The sequence below is a fragment of the Peromyscus californicus genome, unplaced genomic scaffold (assembly GCF_007827085.1).
Source record: "Peromyscus californicus insignis strain IS unplaced genomic scaffold, ASM782708v3 Scaffold_22__1_contigs__length_63687245, whole genome shotgun sequence".
NCBI classification, from domain to species: domain Eukaryota; kingdom Metazoa; phylum Chordata; class Mammalia; order Rodentia; family Cricetidae; genus Peromyscus; species Peromyscus californicus.
In genome coordinates, this window is record NW_026294525.1 from 38,406,086 (window position 1) to 38,419,720 (window position 13,635).

Sequence of the window (13,635 nt, forward strand, 5' to 3'; positions counted from 1 at the left end):
TATTGTTTACTTTGCACAGCTTGCTTCTCCATCACATTGGCAAATCCTGTTAATTCTACATTCAAATCCAACCAGTTCTCATTTCACCTGCTGTCACTGCCATGCTCCAAGCCATCCTTAGATCCTGGCTTCACTATTCTTGTTCCCTCCATGCTGCTCTGCTACTTCTCTGGTTCTTGCCATTAGTCTGTGGCAGCAAGAGATGGGGATGTGACACAGGGTTGATCACATGGCCCCTCTGCCTAACCTCCAGTGGACTTCTCATCTCGCTCTGACTGCAATTGGTACAGTGCCTCACTTGCTCCTGTCACAATACCCCTTCCTCCTCTCTGCCCATCTTTCTTTCCACTCCATCTACTCTAACTATTGTAGAGTCTTGTCTGGAGCCTTTGTGCCACAGTCTCCTTTGTCTTATGCACTCTTCTTGTGGCATCAACACAATTCCTACATCTCTCTCATGCTTTGCTCACACATTAGTTTCTGAGTCATACCCATTTCTCTTCAGAGGTTTATTTTTCCTCTCTATAATTTACATATGTAACTTACTTGTCTACTTTTTCCATTCGTGAAAAGCACAAATATCATGAAGGCAGGGATTTTTGTCTTGTTCCCTGATATATCACCAAGACTTAGACTAGTCTGACACACAGCAGGGACTCCAAAGATACGGGATGAATGAACAAATGACAATTATGCCTCCAAGTCAATCTCTCCAGCCAGGGACTGAAGCAAGCTTCATGATGTCCTTGTGAATTCATCTGTGATGTAACACAGTTTGTTGGACAGGCTTTAAAGAAAATGGTAGGCCTCTGCTTCCAGGCCAGTTGGGATATTTGCTCTTAGAACTCAAGCCACCACATTGGTAGGAAATCAAAGAAGTTTTCTGTGCAGAAAACTTGTGGGAAACAGATCCAAGGTTTAGGTCATATAATCAAATACTTTGGACAAACAGCAAAACATTGAGGTCTTTAAGGATAACGCACATCACTGAAGATGTTGAAAAGATTGTTCAGTTCTCAGCTTCTGTTGGCAGCTTTGTTCTAAACTGAGTGGGTCAGGCAGGCAGAATCTTGCTGTTTTAGAGTTCTGGAAGTCAAAGTATTGGCTGGCCTATGCTCTTTCTGAGAGCTCGAGGACAGGATTTCTGCTACTCACTTGTGTTTGTTGGCCATCACTGGCTGGTAGGAGCATCACTCCAGCCACATGGTTATCTCTTCTTGATTGTAGACAAATGGTATCTGGAAACTCAGTCACACCCTTAAAAGTAGAAGGGAAACGCTTCCAGTGGAACCAAGTTCAAAGACTGCTGGGGTTGGATTAACTCTAGAGCCTATCTCTGTAGTCCTTGTTTTTACTGATATGGTGGAGTATGAGAAATAATGGTATCTTCTACAGGAGCTACATAGTTAGGTGAGTGAAACTGAATCATTCAAGCAACAAAACAGTATGTGTTGACTAAAACAAAGTAATAGACGCCTTGAACAAAATTATACATTTAACCGATAAGAAAGTCCAGAAATGTAGATGTTAGACATTAGCCATTAAAATAATTTTCGTTTTGGGACACTTGAGACTACATCCTAGACTCAATGTGTCATAACCAAAGTAAACTAGCTTTCTCTAGTGTTCATGCCTGTCATCAGTGATTCATCTTGTATTGGCCATGTTCCAAATGAAACAGTCATTAACTGAAGTATGAGCTAATATTTCCTGCAAGCTTATTATGAAGAACAAAATAGGATAAGCACTTAAACATATCTTAGACCCAGTCAATCCTCAAAATTGTCTTCAGAAGCATGCTATCTCCATGTAAAAGGAAAAACCTAGTCACAGCAAAGTTAAACAACATGCCCCAAACAATACAGCTGTAAGTGTCTCAGCTAACCACTGAGCTGTGCATGTGCCATCTTCATAAAGCTACCTCAACTGTGACCTGAGGGTTAAAACCTGCAGCATGGTTAATTTCTAAAGGATACAATCATTAACTTTTCAACAGGAAACTCCTAAAAAAAAAATCACTGGTTGAAATATAAATATGGAGATTAACAGGTAAGAACAAATGGGAATGTCCATAATGAGGTACCCTACTTTGATTACATTCCAGGACATATTCTATCTTCTCAACACTGGGAGAGGCACTTGAACTAGAGTTCTAGAAGAAATAGAAACTTACAATTCAAAGTGCTTGTTTAGCTTGGAGCATATGTTACAAATATTTGTGGCATGTTGTGTACATGAAATACATTTCTACTGTATTATGCATGTGGGTGGTGTTGGCATCTGTAACTATAAGGAGTAGCATTTTTTTTGCATTTAAATTTACAGCATGATGCTTGGAGATGAGTGCTTACTAGAATGAGAGGAATTAAGTGCAATTGAAACTCTGCAGTGTACTTGGCTTGGCTGTCAGGTCCCATTTTTTTCACTGGTTAAATAGCAAACATTGTAAAGACGTTTCAATGAGGAGTATGCATGAAAGAATACTCTTGTAAATGGGTGCCAGAAATATAACTTGACATCAACTTTAAATGATGCCATCTGGATGCATGAGGGTGCATATGCCACATGGTTGTTTTCAGCCTGACCCCAAAATCCATTACTAAGGATGTATGACAGGATTTGTGTTCCAGAATGGCCCCCTTATTCAGCTGATAGCAGTGGAGTACAGATACTGAAAGCACATGCTAGAGGATTGTTTTAACAATCCAGGGGAGACAATCTAATAAAAATGAAAAAAGACGATAGAATTTACAATTTGACAGGTGCCATATCATAGTCACCTTTATCCGCATCTGAGATTATGGGTGACTTTTTTCTTCTGGAATCTTCCAGATTATCTTTTTTTTTTCCCTCCATTGTTCTTTCAAATGATGGTATGATATATATTCAAAATATGTTTAAAGTGTCCAGATCTTTATATTTATTTTTATTTATAATGTATGCAGTGTTATGCTTGTGTGTCAGAAGAGAGCACCAAATCTCATTACAGGTGGTTGTGAGCCACCATGTGGTTGCTGGGAATTGAATTCAGGACCTTTGGAGGAGCAGTCAGTGCTCTTAAGCTCTGAGCCATCTCTCCAGCCCAACATGTCCAGATTTTAATGCACAACAGTTAATACATGTATGCATCCTGGAGACAGACTGCCCTATTCTAGAAATGTTCTTCATTCTCCTCCCTAGTCAACAATCCCCAACCCACAAACAACCACTTTGTGACCAGTGATTAGTTTTGTCTATTTTTGATCAGTGTTATTGTATGCTATACTTTTAATGGTGTCTGGCTTAATTCATACAACACAGTATCTATGAAATTCAGCTCTTTTGGAATGGAGGTCTCAGTCATATATTTTTCATTTGATTGTTCTGTAGTATTTCATTGCATAAATGTGTCATATATTTATCCACTTTGTGTCCATAGAAATCATCTTCATGTTCTTTGGTCAACAAAAGTCCTTTTCAGGCAACAGGACTAGAAAAATCTGCTAGGGTATAAAATAGGCATAAATATTTGATGCAACGATTTCTATTTTCCCTCCTTCGTCCACTCCCTCAGTTAGGAGAATAATCACTACTCCAATAATTCCAAATTAATTCATAATATGTGAGTGTTGATTTTGCCTTTATTTATTTAGAATCAAAATCTACTGGAAAAAAGACATGAGTCTTGTCTTTTAAAAACCTTTATTAGGCATTGCTAGATGACGCTGCGGTGATATTCTGCACAGACGGTGTGGTAAACAGCACACTCCACAGTAATCTACACTGTACACACAGTGACAATTGGAACCACTTGACGCCCATTAGTTTCATCCAGATAATGTCTTTATATTCTTCCATATGATCTGATATCATAATTAATATTACCCTCCCAATTTAAAACAATTAACCCAAAATATTGATCATTTAAAAAAAAAAACAACACTACAAAAGGATATAGGGACATTACGGAGAGCCTGCAACTAGACTCCACAAGGTATCCATTCATCTTCTCAAGGAATTGTCCCTACAATTTGTGTGACCTGATACTTGCATTGCTTTTATCAGTCACAAGTGAATTGGAAATATATATATATGTGATATAATGTGCATGTATATGTATATATAAACAAAACCGGTATTTTGTATAGTACAAAATAAAAGGCACAGACCTTGAAGAGCAAATAATATACAGCATGGCTTGAGTTGTTACAGCCCACTGTGAGTGAATGATGTGTAAATTGTGACAACTACTGGGTTGTTTTTTTGTTTGTTTTACATCTATAAGAAACTTAATGATAAAATATTGTCAAAGACAAGTTGTAGAGAAATGGCCGCATTTCTAAAACATCACAGTTATGTTTATTTTTAATGCTGTTTGTAAAATTTGGTGGTTTTACCATAAATGGAGTTGCCAACAAGTTTATTACACTGTTTCCAATTTATTCGACCTTCTTTTTTTGTGTGTGTGTGGTTTAAAAAATAAAAATTAATTCTATTAGCCTCAATTTCTGGTATTTAATATTCATTTTCTTGCTTTAGTTTAAAAACAAGCAACATACTTGAGAAAAATACAGCTAATTTATTATTCTAGAGACAATATAGTAGATTCAGTAGCAAATGCAGGCTAGGTACATCTATAAAGACAACTGATTAGCATGCTTTAAAAAGAGGAATCAAAGAACACCAACAAAATTTATGGCTCTTTTGATAAGAAATAAAGTCACGTGAAAGAAATAAGGCACTAGTAACATACACAAATGTTACATCATCACACAAGCACCATATGGAAGGGTGGGACTGTACAATAGTTCGTGCTACTGGAGAGTGGAAACAAGGCTGATTTCCCTGGCTTTCTTCACTAATTCTTCCTTTCTTGGCAATCATTAGTGTACCAACACTACAGTGGTGAGTGGACACTGCACAACTCATGGACCCAACAGTATAAAGTACTCATCTGAAAGTTGATTGCTTCAACAAGATAAGAAATCAGGTCTTTTGGATACCCTTGTTTTTCAACCTTTTCATTTTGGTAGAATTTGCTTTTCCTTTCCAATCGCTTTTCAGGATGAATTAAGAGTATCAATGACATCTATATTGTTATTTCTACTTGACTATTTCCTAAAATACATTCAAAATGGCTTCTTCCATGTTCTTTATGAAGATCAAAGTTAGCAGTGCAACTACTGAAATGTAGAAACAGTTATAAGTTTAAAAAAAATCAAACATTTTCAACGTGAAAAACCTTATGGCACATTATTTGGAAAAGGGCTACAGAGTTTACAGAAAATTTTAAACTGTGCGATAAAAGGAAAGTGACAAGACCTGGTACAAATCAGTAATGCAAACTACTCACCTTAAGATGATGAAATGAATCATCACTTGCTATTGAGAACAGAATTAAAATGGGATATAGTCTCAAATTGAAATCAGAGACGGTAACTATTCATTAGAACATCAATTTCTGAATATGCAATAGCAACAGATTCAAACCCCAATTATTTCTTTTTAGCATTTTAACACTGTTAAAAAAAAAAAAGATGTGGATAATGTAACTGTCCTTCAGATTTCCAAGACATGAAAATGTCTTACCAATTTGGTTTAAAAGAGGAACCAAATAACTACTACTCACTTGTGGCTTTTTAATAAATGATGGGTTAATGTAATAAATTTTTATGCTGCTCTTTTTTTTTTTGTTTTGTTTTGTTGAGTTTTATTTTATTTTTTGAGGCATGGTCTCACTATGTAGCTCTGGTTGTCCTGGAAAACACTCTGGAGACCATGCTGGCCTGGGACTCACAAAGACATGCCTGCTTCTGCCTCCCAAGTGCTAAGATTAAAGGCGTGCGCCACTATGCCCAGACATGCTGCTGTTTTGACTAAATTTTTGTAAGAATGAAATATGTACTACTTAAGAGTGTATTAATAGCTTTCTTCAAAAGCAAGTATATTGCCAATTAACTTCCCCTCAAGGGGTTATAGGGGCCTTTATTAGAAGGTGGCAGAGGTGTGCATGCAGAGGGCAACAGTCACATAAAACAAGGGTTTAAATTAAAGTCCCTAACTTTACTGTGTCAGGGAAGGCCAGGGCTGGTATGGGGTCCAGGACGACAGACAAGTCACCACAGACACATGCAGCAGGTTGCCTGGTGCATGCCGGACAAGTCACCACAGACACATGCAGCAGGTTGCCTGGTGCATGTCGGACACACTCAGTATGCCTTCTGCCTTTCACCATGGAACCAATTTTCAAAGGGCAGATAGAGAAGGAAACAAAACAGAACAAAATAAAATAAAACTACAGTAGACCGGGACCTTTCAAAGACATCAGTCAACTGATGGAGGAGGAATTGGAAGCAAATCCAGCCGGCCCCAGACCTAAGGGCTCTGGCTGGACCAACTGCCAAGTGCACTACCTGGGTACCTTTTAATTTTCATAAAAATCTGTAACAGATTGGTTTTGCCTTGGCAAACGGTGTCTATATATGCACGTCTACATAAACCGATTACTGTTCTGAATTTCATATGAAAAGAAAGCTTTCAAAACACCATCTACAGAAATTTGTGAACAAATATGATCAATAATAAATATTGGCTATTGAGCTACCATTTGCAACTTAAAAAAATAGAGAAATGATTTGTAGTCAGCTGATAAAAGCAACAATATTATATCTAGAGTTTTCTGTAAAGAAACATAAAGCACATTGATTTTCTATAGGCTACAAATTAGATATGTGCATCAGATATTTAGATACTATTTATTTGAAATAATATATTTAGATATAGAGGAAGTGATGCTAATGAAAAACTGGCATTTTTAAGAATTTAACTAGAATTTTAAGACAATTTCCCTACCTGGCCACAAGGTGAACCAATGACTACAGCACAGCCTGCCAGCTACAAGGAAAACCTGAAATAACATTATTTCTGCAATTCCTGGGGTAACTTAATACACTTAATACTCTCTGAACTTTTTTGTTATATAGTAAACCTATATTAAATAAATTTTGAGTGTGGCTTATATGTAAATCTGATTAATTAAACTATTTGACTGTTTTCAAATGATAAGCAATTTCTCTAGAATAGGGCCGATTCTCTAGAATAGGGCCGATCCAGGTTATAGACAAAGTGACTACTTTAGATTATCAAAAACATCTATTAATAAGCACAGGACATGAATTGACAGCTGCATCTTACATACAATTGCTCCTATATTTCAATCCACCTCAAGTTGAAGCTGGAGGATGTTTTTACGTAGAGACCAGTGATCATAACTATAACTTATTTTAGATGAAGGATGAAAGACAGGTTGCATGAATGTTTACATGTTTTTTGTCTGCTGATAACCATGAATTTGTAAAGTTTGATTCTAGAGTTTTAGTAACCCTCTGGTCCAAGTGGCATCTAATTTGTTTGACTTATTTGGCAGAGAGCTAGGAGAGTCCCGCACCTCCTATGAAGACTCAGGAAAAATGGCCCAGGCACTCTGGATCCATTTCAGCTAATAAACAGTAAGGATAAATGACATTTACTGCTTGAGTTAGGTCATAAAGACCTTTCGGCACAGAATTTCATTGCATTCTAGTGAAAGGAACTAATAGTTAAGAAAAATTATTCTTCATTTGGCCAAGATGAGACAAGGAGGGGACTGCTGGAGTAAAAAGCAAGATAATCTGGAAAACTAAGAAAAAAAATAGGTTCACGGTATGGAGATAGGTGTGTATTGCTGAACAGAGCGATAGCATATGACTGAGAACTGAAAAAAATATTTTCTTTGTTAATGACTCTACATAATCTAATCAACTAATAAAATGTCTTATAGAGACATAAAGAAATGACCCTCCAAAGGGCATTGGTAATATTTCGTGTATTTTTCAAAAAGATAATTTTTTTGCATTTTAAGTCATTATTTCCAAAAACAGTCACTTCTTTAGTTAAAAGAAAAAAATTATTTTCTAATATGCATGATTGCAGGCTTGCACAGCTGGCAATATGTATAAGGACGTATAAAGTACGTGACATATCAAGGCTTCAGTTAATCTGTAAATAGACAATTACCATCAACAAAAGCTGCAGACTCACAGAGTGATGCACAGAAGTCCCATACAGCACTTAGCTTTGAAATCAGTCTTAACTGCACAAAGGAAGTTACAGTGGAGTCACATCCATTGATTTGCACCCAAAAAATTAACTTTTCACAGTCTTAAATACCCTTTCAAGTTTGGAATTTTTGTTTTATTTAAATAATACTGTTTCTACACGAGTATCTTAGTTTAATTGATATGATCATTGCAGAAACACATTTTAATGTGATCCTGGAAGTTAGTGTCCACAATTGTAGAAAAGTACATAATTAAGTTATAATTTGAAAAACAAAATGTGCTCCAGCTAATTTTATTTATTGTGTTTCCAGTCAAGAAAATTTTCTTTTATAGAATTCACAAACTGTGGAAATACAATTAAAACTTTCAGTAAGAATATTTTAAATAAAGATTCAAGTGAAGTTATTACGTAGCATCGTTATTTGCTATGAGTTCTGAACATAGCATAATTGCTGCAAAAAAATTCCAAGAGTACTAAAATATTAGGAATAGTTCTATATATTTAGGAATGCTTTCCATAAAATACTAAGCTTCCAATTCCTCACATATTTGAAGAATTTGAACATATTTTCTGACGTGATTCTATTCTCACCACTGAAAAACACATGTCACTTTTTATCTCTTAATTATTTAAATGGCACACACACTGGAAAGTGCATCAATTTTAAGGCTAACAATTATAGCAGACCTTAACATAAAACAAGAGTTGAGACAGACTTCAACCACCAACATGGAAGGGCTCACATTAAGGCTTGTGTGCAGCTTGCTTATAAAACTAACTAACATCTAATGTGGCTCATGGCACGGATTTTCTTAGTTTTGTACTTATATGCCACCTAATGATGTTCAGGCCACTGACTTTTTATAATCATAACAACAGGCATCATAAAAATCTGATGTTAAAGAAGTCTCATGTGTTCAGTAGAGGCGATGTGTTGGCAAATGCACTGAAATCTGAAAGAAACACTGAGGCTACATGGATCAGGGTGAACTTTGCTCTCCTGCCTGTTCCTGTTCTTCTCTGAGGGTGAAGAGTAGAGGTGTGGACAAAAAACGTAGTTGAAACTACCATAGGGACAGACAGCGACTGCAGCAGGGTAGAGTATTTTGTGGAAACACTGGGCCATGTATCTGGGCAGTGAAATTAAAAGACAGACTCAAGTAGGGTCTAGGGACTCAAGAGATGATGCCACAGAGTTGGGCATTTCCCAAGAGGTCCCGCTGAATCTTGATCCCCCAGCAGGAAATGATAGCACACTGTAACATGTCTGCTGTTGAACTATCTTTGACTGTTTTTCTGTCTGTTCTTGAAGGAGACAGTAAGTGGCTAACTGCTAGACCATAAATGTGAGAAGAGGATGCTGCTTGTGTCATAGGGTTTGACCCCTTTCCTTTCCCTTCTACCTTTTATAAATGACACACGAACATGGCGAGTGTTTTATAAAATGTGATATACACCATTCATTTGGCTTGAGTACTAAAGTTAAAAGCAAGCAAGCCAAGGATCGATTCATCTTCCTTCACACCGTTCAAGACAGCTGACCACATTTTAGCTTCATTGGGAACAGATTAATTTTCTCTTTTAAATTTTGGCAAGGTATTTGGCTAACCTATCAAGGAGGAAGTCTTTCAAAAGATGCTCTGCTTTAAAAATAGGCACTCTCTACACTGTTTATTCACAACTAGGGTCTCAACTACGATCTCTTTGCCTGACTATGCATTAAAAGTCTTTATTACAAATATTGTGTAAAAAATAAAATTCAAAATCCCATGGAAATGGTCATAGTAAGTGAGAAAATACATGGATGCATAAAACACTTAGTGTGTGATAAGTAAAAACTACCTTGTTTCCCATTCGACAGAAGACCGAGTCAACTAAAATGTAGCTCTACAGTGGGATAGGCAGTTCTTTTCAAATGGATGTAAACACTTATGGCAAGGTGTTTTTCCAATATTTAAAAACATGAAAAAGAGTCACAGCAAAGAATATCATTCTATTTGTAGAAAACTAACACACAAGGGTGCATGCATGCACATATACAGACACACATGTATTTGTACACTTGAAGGAAGCGTCTGGAAGGACAGGTAGCAGACCATTGATAGTCGTCACCCCTAGAAAAACAAGGGGTAGGTAAGCAGAGGAACTTGTAGCCTATAATTCTATGTGGTTTGATTTTCTTCAGGAACATACATACATTTACAATGGCAAGACATAAGGACAAGCCATGGGTAAAAAGACACAACATGTATACTTCATTTTGTAAAGGAGTTTTCAGAATTTACCATAAGGGTCACTAACTGCTCTACCTTCAAAGTTGGCACTGATGTATCAATAATTTTTTCTTTTCTTTTTTTTTTAACTCTTTTAAAGATTTTGAGACTTACTAAAATATTCACAAATACTTTCAAGCTACTACCATGGAAAGGACACACATACTTGTGTGTGTGTGCAGTCTTTAAAAAGAGAGAAATGCATACATTTCTTTTATAAACCTACGCAATTCCGAATGAGATGCCTGTGCGGCGCAGGGTGCACGCTCCTAACCTCTGATGAAGCCATCTTTCCTGATAGCAAATACCACTTTGTAACTCACATACTGGAAAGTTTTTCAAATCAGATAAAAATACCTGTAAAAGATAAGTTCTCTAAAGAATAGAATAAAAATCCCTGAGTAGGCCAAAGACAACAGGCACAGTAACCCAAGAATATAGACAATCTTAGACCCGAATGTCTCTGTTCACCCAGGTGGTGTGTATGAACATGACATGTTTACATATGACATATAGATATATGCATAGATCATAACCAGACAGATCCATCCTACTCACACATGGCCAAATGGATGCCCAAGTCCAGGAACGATGAATGTCTAAAAATTAAGCGCTTTTATGATAGAAACATGTATTTGGGCTAGAAGGTCTCATTCTTTTGGTCCAGGACTAGCACACCAAAAGCGATAGTGAATACTTGCCAGATGGATGGCTGAAGGCACGGGAAGATGAAATCTATGAAACCAGGTCACTGCTCCTTACCTCACACCATAGTCTAGTGGCTATTCCAGAGCCACAAGCGATGCACACTCCTCTCGCCGGAAACTCACCATTTAGCAGGAAGTTGTCCAGCTCTTCTCTATGGCTCAGAGGGGATACAAGCATGCTAGCTTACACACGGACCGTCCTTCACTGACATGAGTTGTTTTAGTCAAACACAAAGTTCTTACACTCTAGCATCGGACACCACAAAATAGCTACGTAATGCGAGCGTTATCATACAGTCTACTTCACGTCAAACACTTACATTTACAGTAAGTAGAGTAATGTACAGTAAAATTCTAACTTGAAGAACTTAGAGGTAAGCCTCAGGCTTTTTAATATCTCTTCTTTGTCTTGATAAACGTTATGATGAAAGCAAGGAGCTGTTTAGTTAAATTTCATTTTCTTATTCTCAAAGACTTCTCATCTTCCTGAAAATATTTTCATTTGTTTCCTCCTCCAAAAGCAGTTTATATTTTAGATGAAACTATGTACATAAAAAAGCTGTTTTCAGCCAGGCGGTGGTGGCGCACGTCTTTAATCCCAGCACTCAGGAAGCAGAGCCAGGTGGATTTCTGTGAGTTCGAGGCCAGCCTGGGCTACCAAGTGAGTTCCAGGAGAGGTGCAAAGCTACACAGAGAAACCCTGTCTCGAAAAACCAAAAAAAAAAGTTGTTTTCAAGTTCTCTCTCTATCTGAGTAGTAAACATAGGCAAAATTCTTCAAAACTAGTATTTATTTTGGTTAAAAAAAAACAAAACTGGGGAACAAATAAAAAACCAGAGAAAAGAGAGCAGTAGAGCATTAAATAATTTTTAAAAACTTGGACCTAAAGCAGAATTATCTGGGATTATAAGGAGGTAACTCAATAATGAGCAGAATGGGAATTAAATTATAAGTTTAAGGAGTTTTCTTCAAAACAGAAAAAAAAAATTTTAATTAAATTATCCCAGGAGGGCTTAACTGACAGGATAAAGTATGTATGCCCAAATCCAAGAAATCCAAAAATATCAAGGGTTGGAAACTTTCTAAAATCACCCATTCGGTTTTGTCAGTTTACAAAGTTTGGTACATCTCAGAGTGACATCGCACAAATCACGTGTGTGACCATCGGAAGAGCAAGTAACAGACAGGGCTACCATGGAAACAACCTGTTGTTGACATTGGCTTTAATTCAGTACATGACCAAGTCAGGCCCCCAAAAGGAACCATCATGGCTGAATGGTTCTACGAAAATAGACATGGAAATGGACAAGCACATGGTTATGGAGCCTGGTTTAATACGTGTTTATATACACACATTCACATCCTTACACATCCGCACCAGGAACTCATGGTTCTCATTAATTTAGTTCCATTAATTCCCTTCTGGGTACTGAGATTTTTTTTTTTTAAAGCAATTACAGTATCCAAAAGAACAAAAGAATGATACCACTTGGGCTACAGATGACAACAGGTGCATTTGGTGAACTTTATCTTTTGCAAAGTGGCTTTGTTTGTGGATGCAGACAGGACTTCATCTATGCTCACCAAGTCTCACAGACAGCCAGGAGGGAAGCCCAGGGTTCAGACAGTCCAAGAAATACTCCTGTGAGGTGCCCTCAAAACACATCTGAGGATACCCTGTTCTCAAAAATCTCTTCTTCCAAGAACCACAAAGGTCAGAGTTACTATATAAATGTCTATAATTAACGAAAGTGACCGTTTTTGTTTTTTTTTTAAAAGCAGCAATTTGTTTAGGGAAAGGACAGGATACCATGTTGGGAGCGCACCGTAGCTGGAGGCACTGTGGCCTGCAGAGAACCACAGGAGACAAGATGGCAGAAGTTCCTCTAGGTGCTTCTCAGGATCCGACTCACAGACGGTGTACCATCCTGCACCTCCCCCTGGTACCGGCTGATGTCATGTGAAATCCTCTGTGGATTACCAGTGCATGCCTGTCCGTGATCGCTTTCTCTGTTTTTTACAAAGGCAATATATAGGAAATACAAATAAACCTAGGGATTAAAAAAATAAAGGCAATTAGGGAGGAAAGCACTGAGGAGTGCGCGCGCGCCGCGCGCGCGTGTGTGTGTGTGTGTGTGTGTGTGTGTGTGTGAAATTTCCCAATTTTACTTATATGCAAGCTATTTACAACAGTCATTATTAACAATTCCCAAACATAAAGCTACTACAGGATGTCTTTCTGTAAGACGTCATTCTTTCTATTTCTCTGTAGTCCTCTGTCCCGTGTCACTCTCTGTCACACCAGCTCTAATCAAAAACAAATGGTTCCTAGCAAACCTTATTGTCTCAATCCTATAATTTGCACACTGTGATATTCACGCTTCATTGTCGGTCAGTATAACATCTTATTTACGAACATCCGTGTGGTTCCCATTCTAACAATTTTGAGATCCTAATGAGACTTGATTCTCTCTACTTGAGATAATGACATCTGTTTTGTAAAGTCTTAGCTGACTAAAATGACTTGAATGTGAGACACGTTATCATTCTATCTGTTCCACACATCCATTACCTAG

At 37.4% G+C, this 13,635-nt stretch overlaps 1 protein-coding gene and 1 long non-coding RNA gene across 2 annotated transcripts in view; one reads left to right on the top strand and one right to left on the bottom strand.

Annotated features, from left to right (window-relative positions):
- Positions 1-3,670: 3,670 nt before the first annotated feature.
- Positions 3,671-10,486, top strand: LOC128118557 (uncharacterized). Its single transcript, XR_008221257.1, has 2 exons — positions 3,671-6,117; positions 6,164-10,486. It is a non-coding gene; the product is annotated as an uncharacterized LOC128118557 (long non-coding RNA).
- Positions 10,487-12,265: 1,779 nt separating this feature from the next.
- Positions 12,266-13,635, bottom strand: part of Rnf217 (ring finger protein 217) — a 113,524-nt gene continuing 112,154 nt past the window's right edge. The window contains exon 6 of the mRNA XM_052751294.1: positions 12,266-13,110. Coding sequence (XP_052607254.1) covers positions 13,037-13,110 — 74 coding nt within the window. The 3' untranslated portion in view covers positions 12,266-13,036. The remainder of the gene's footprint in view (positions 13,111-13,635) is intronic.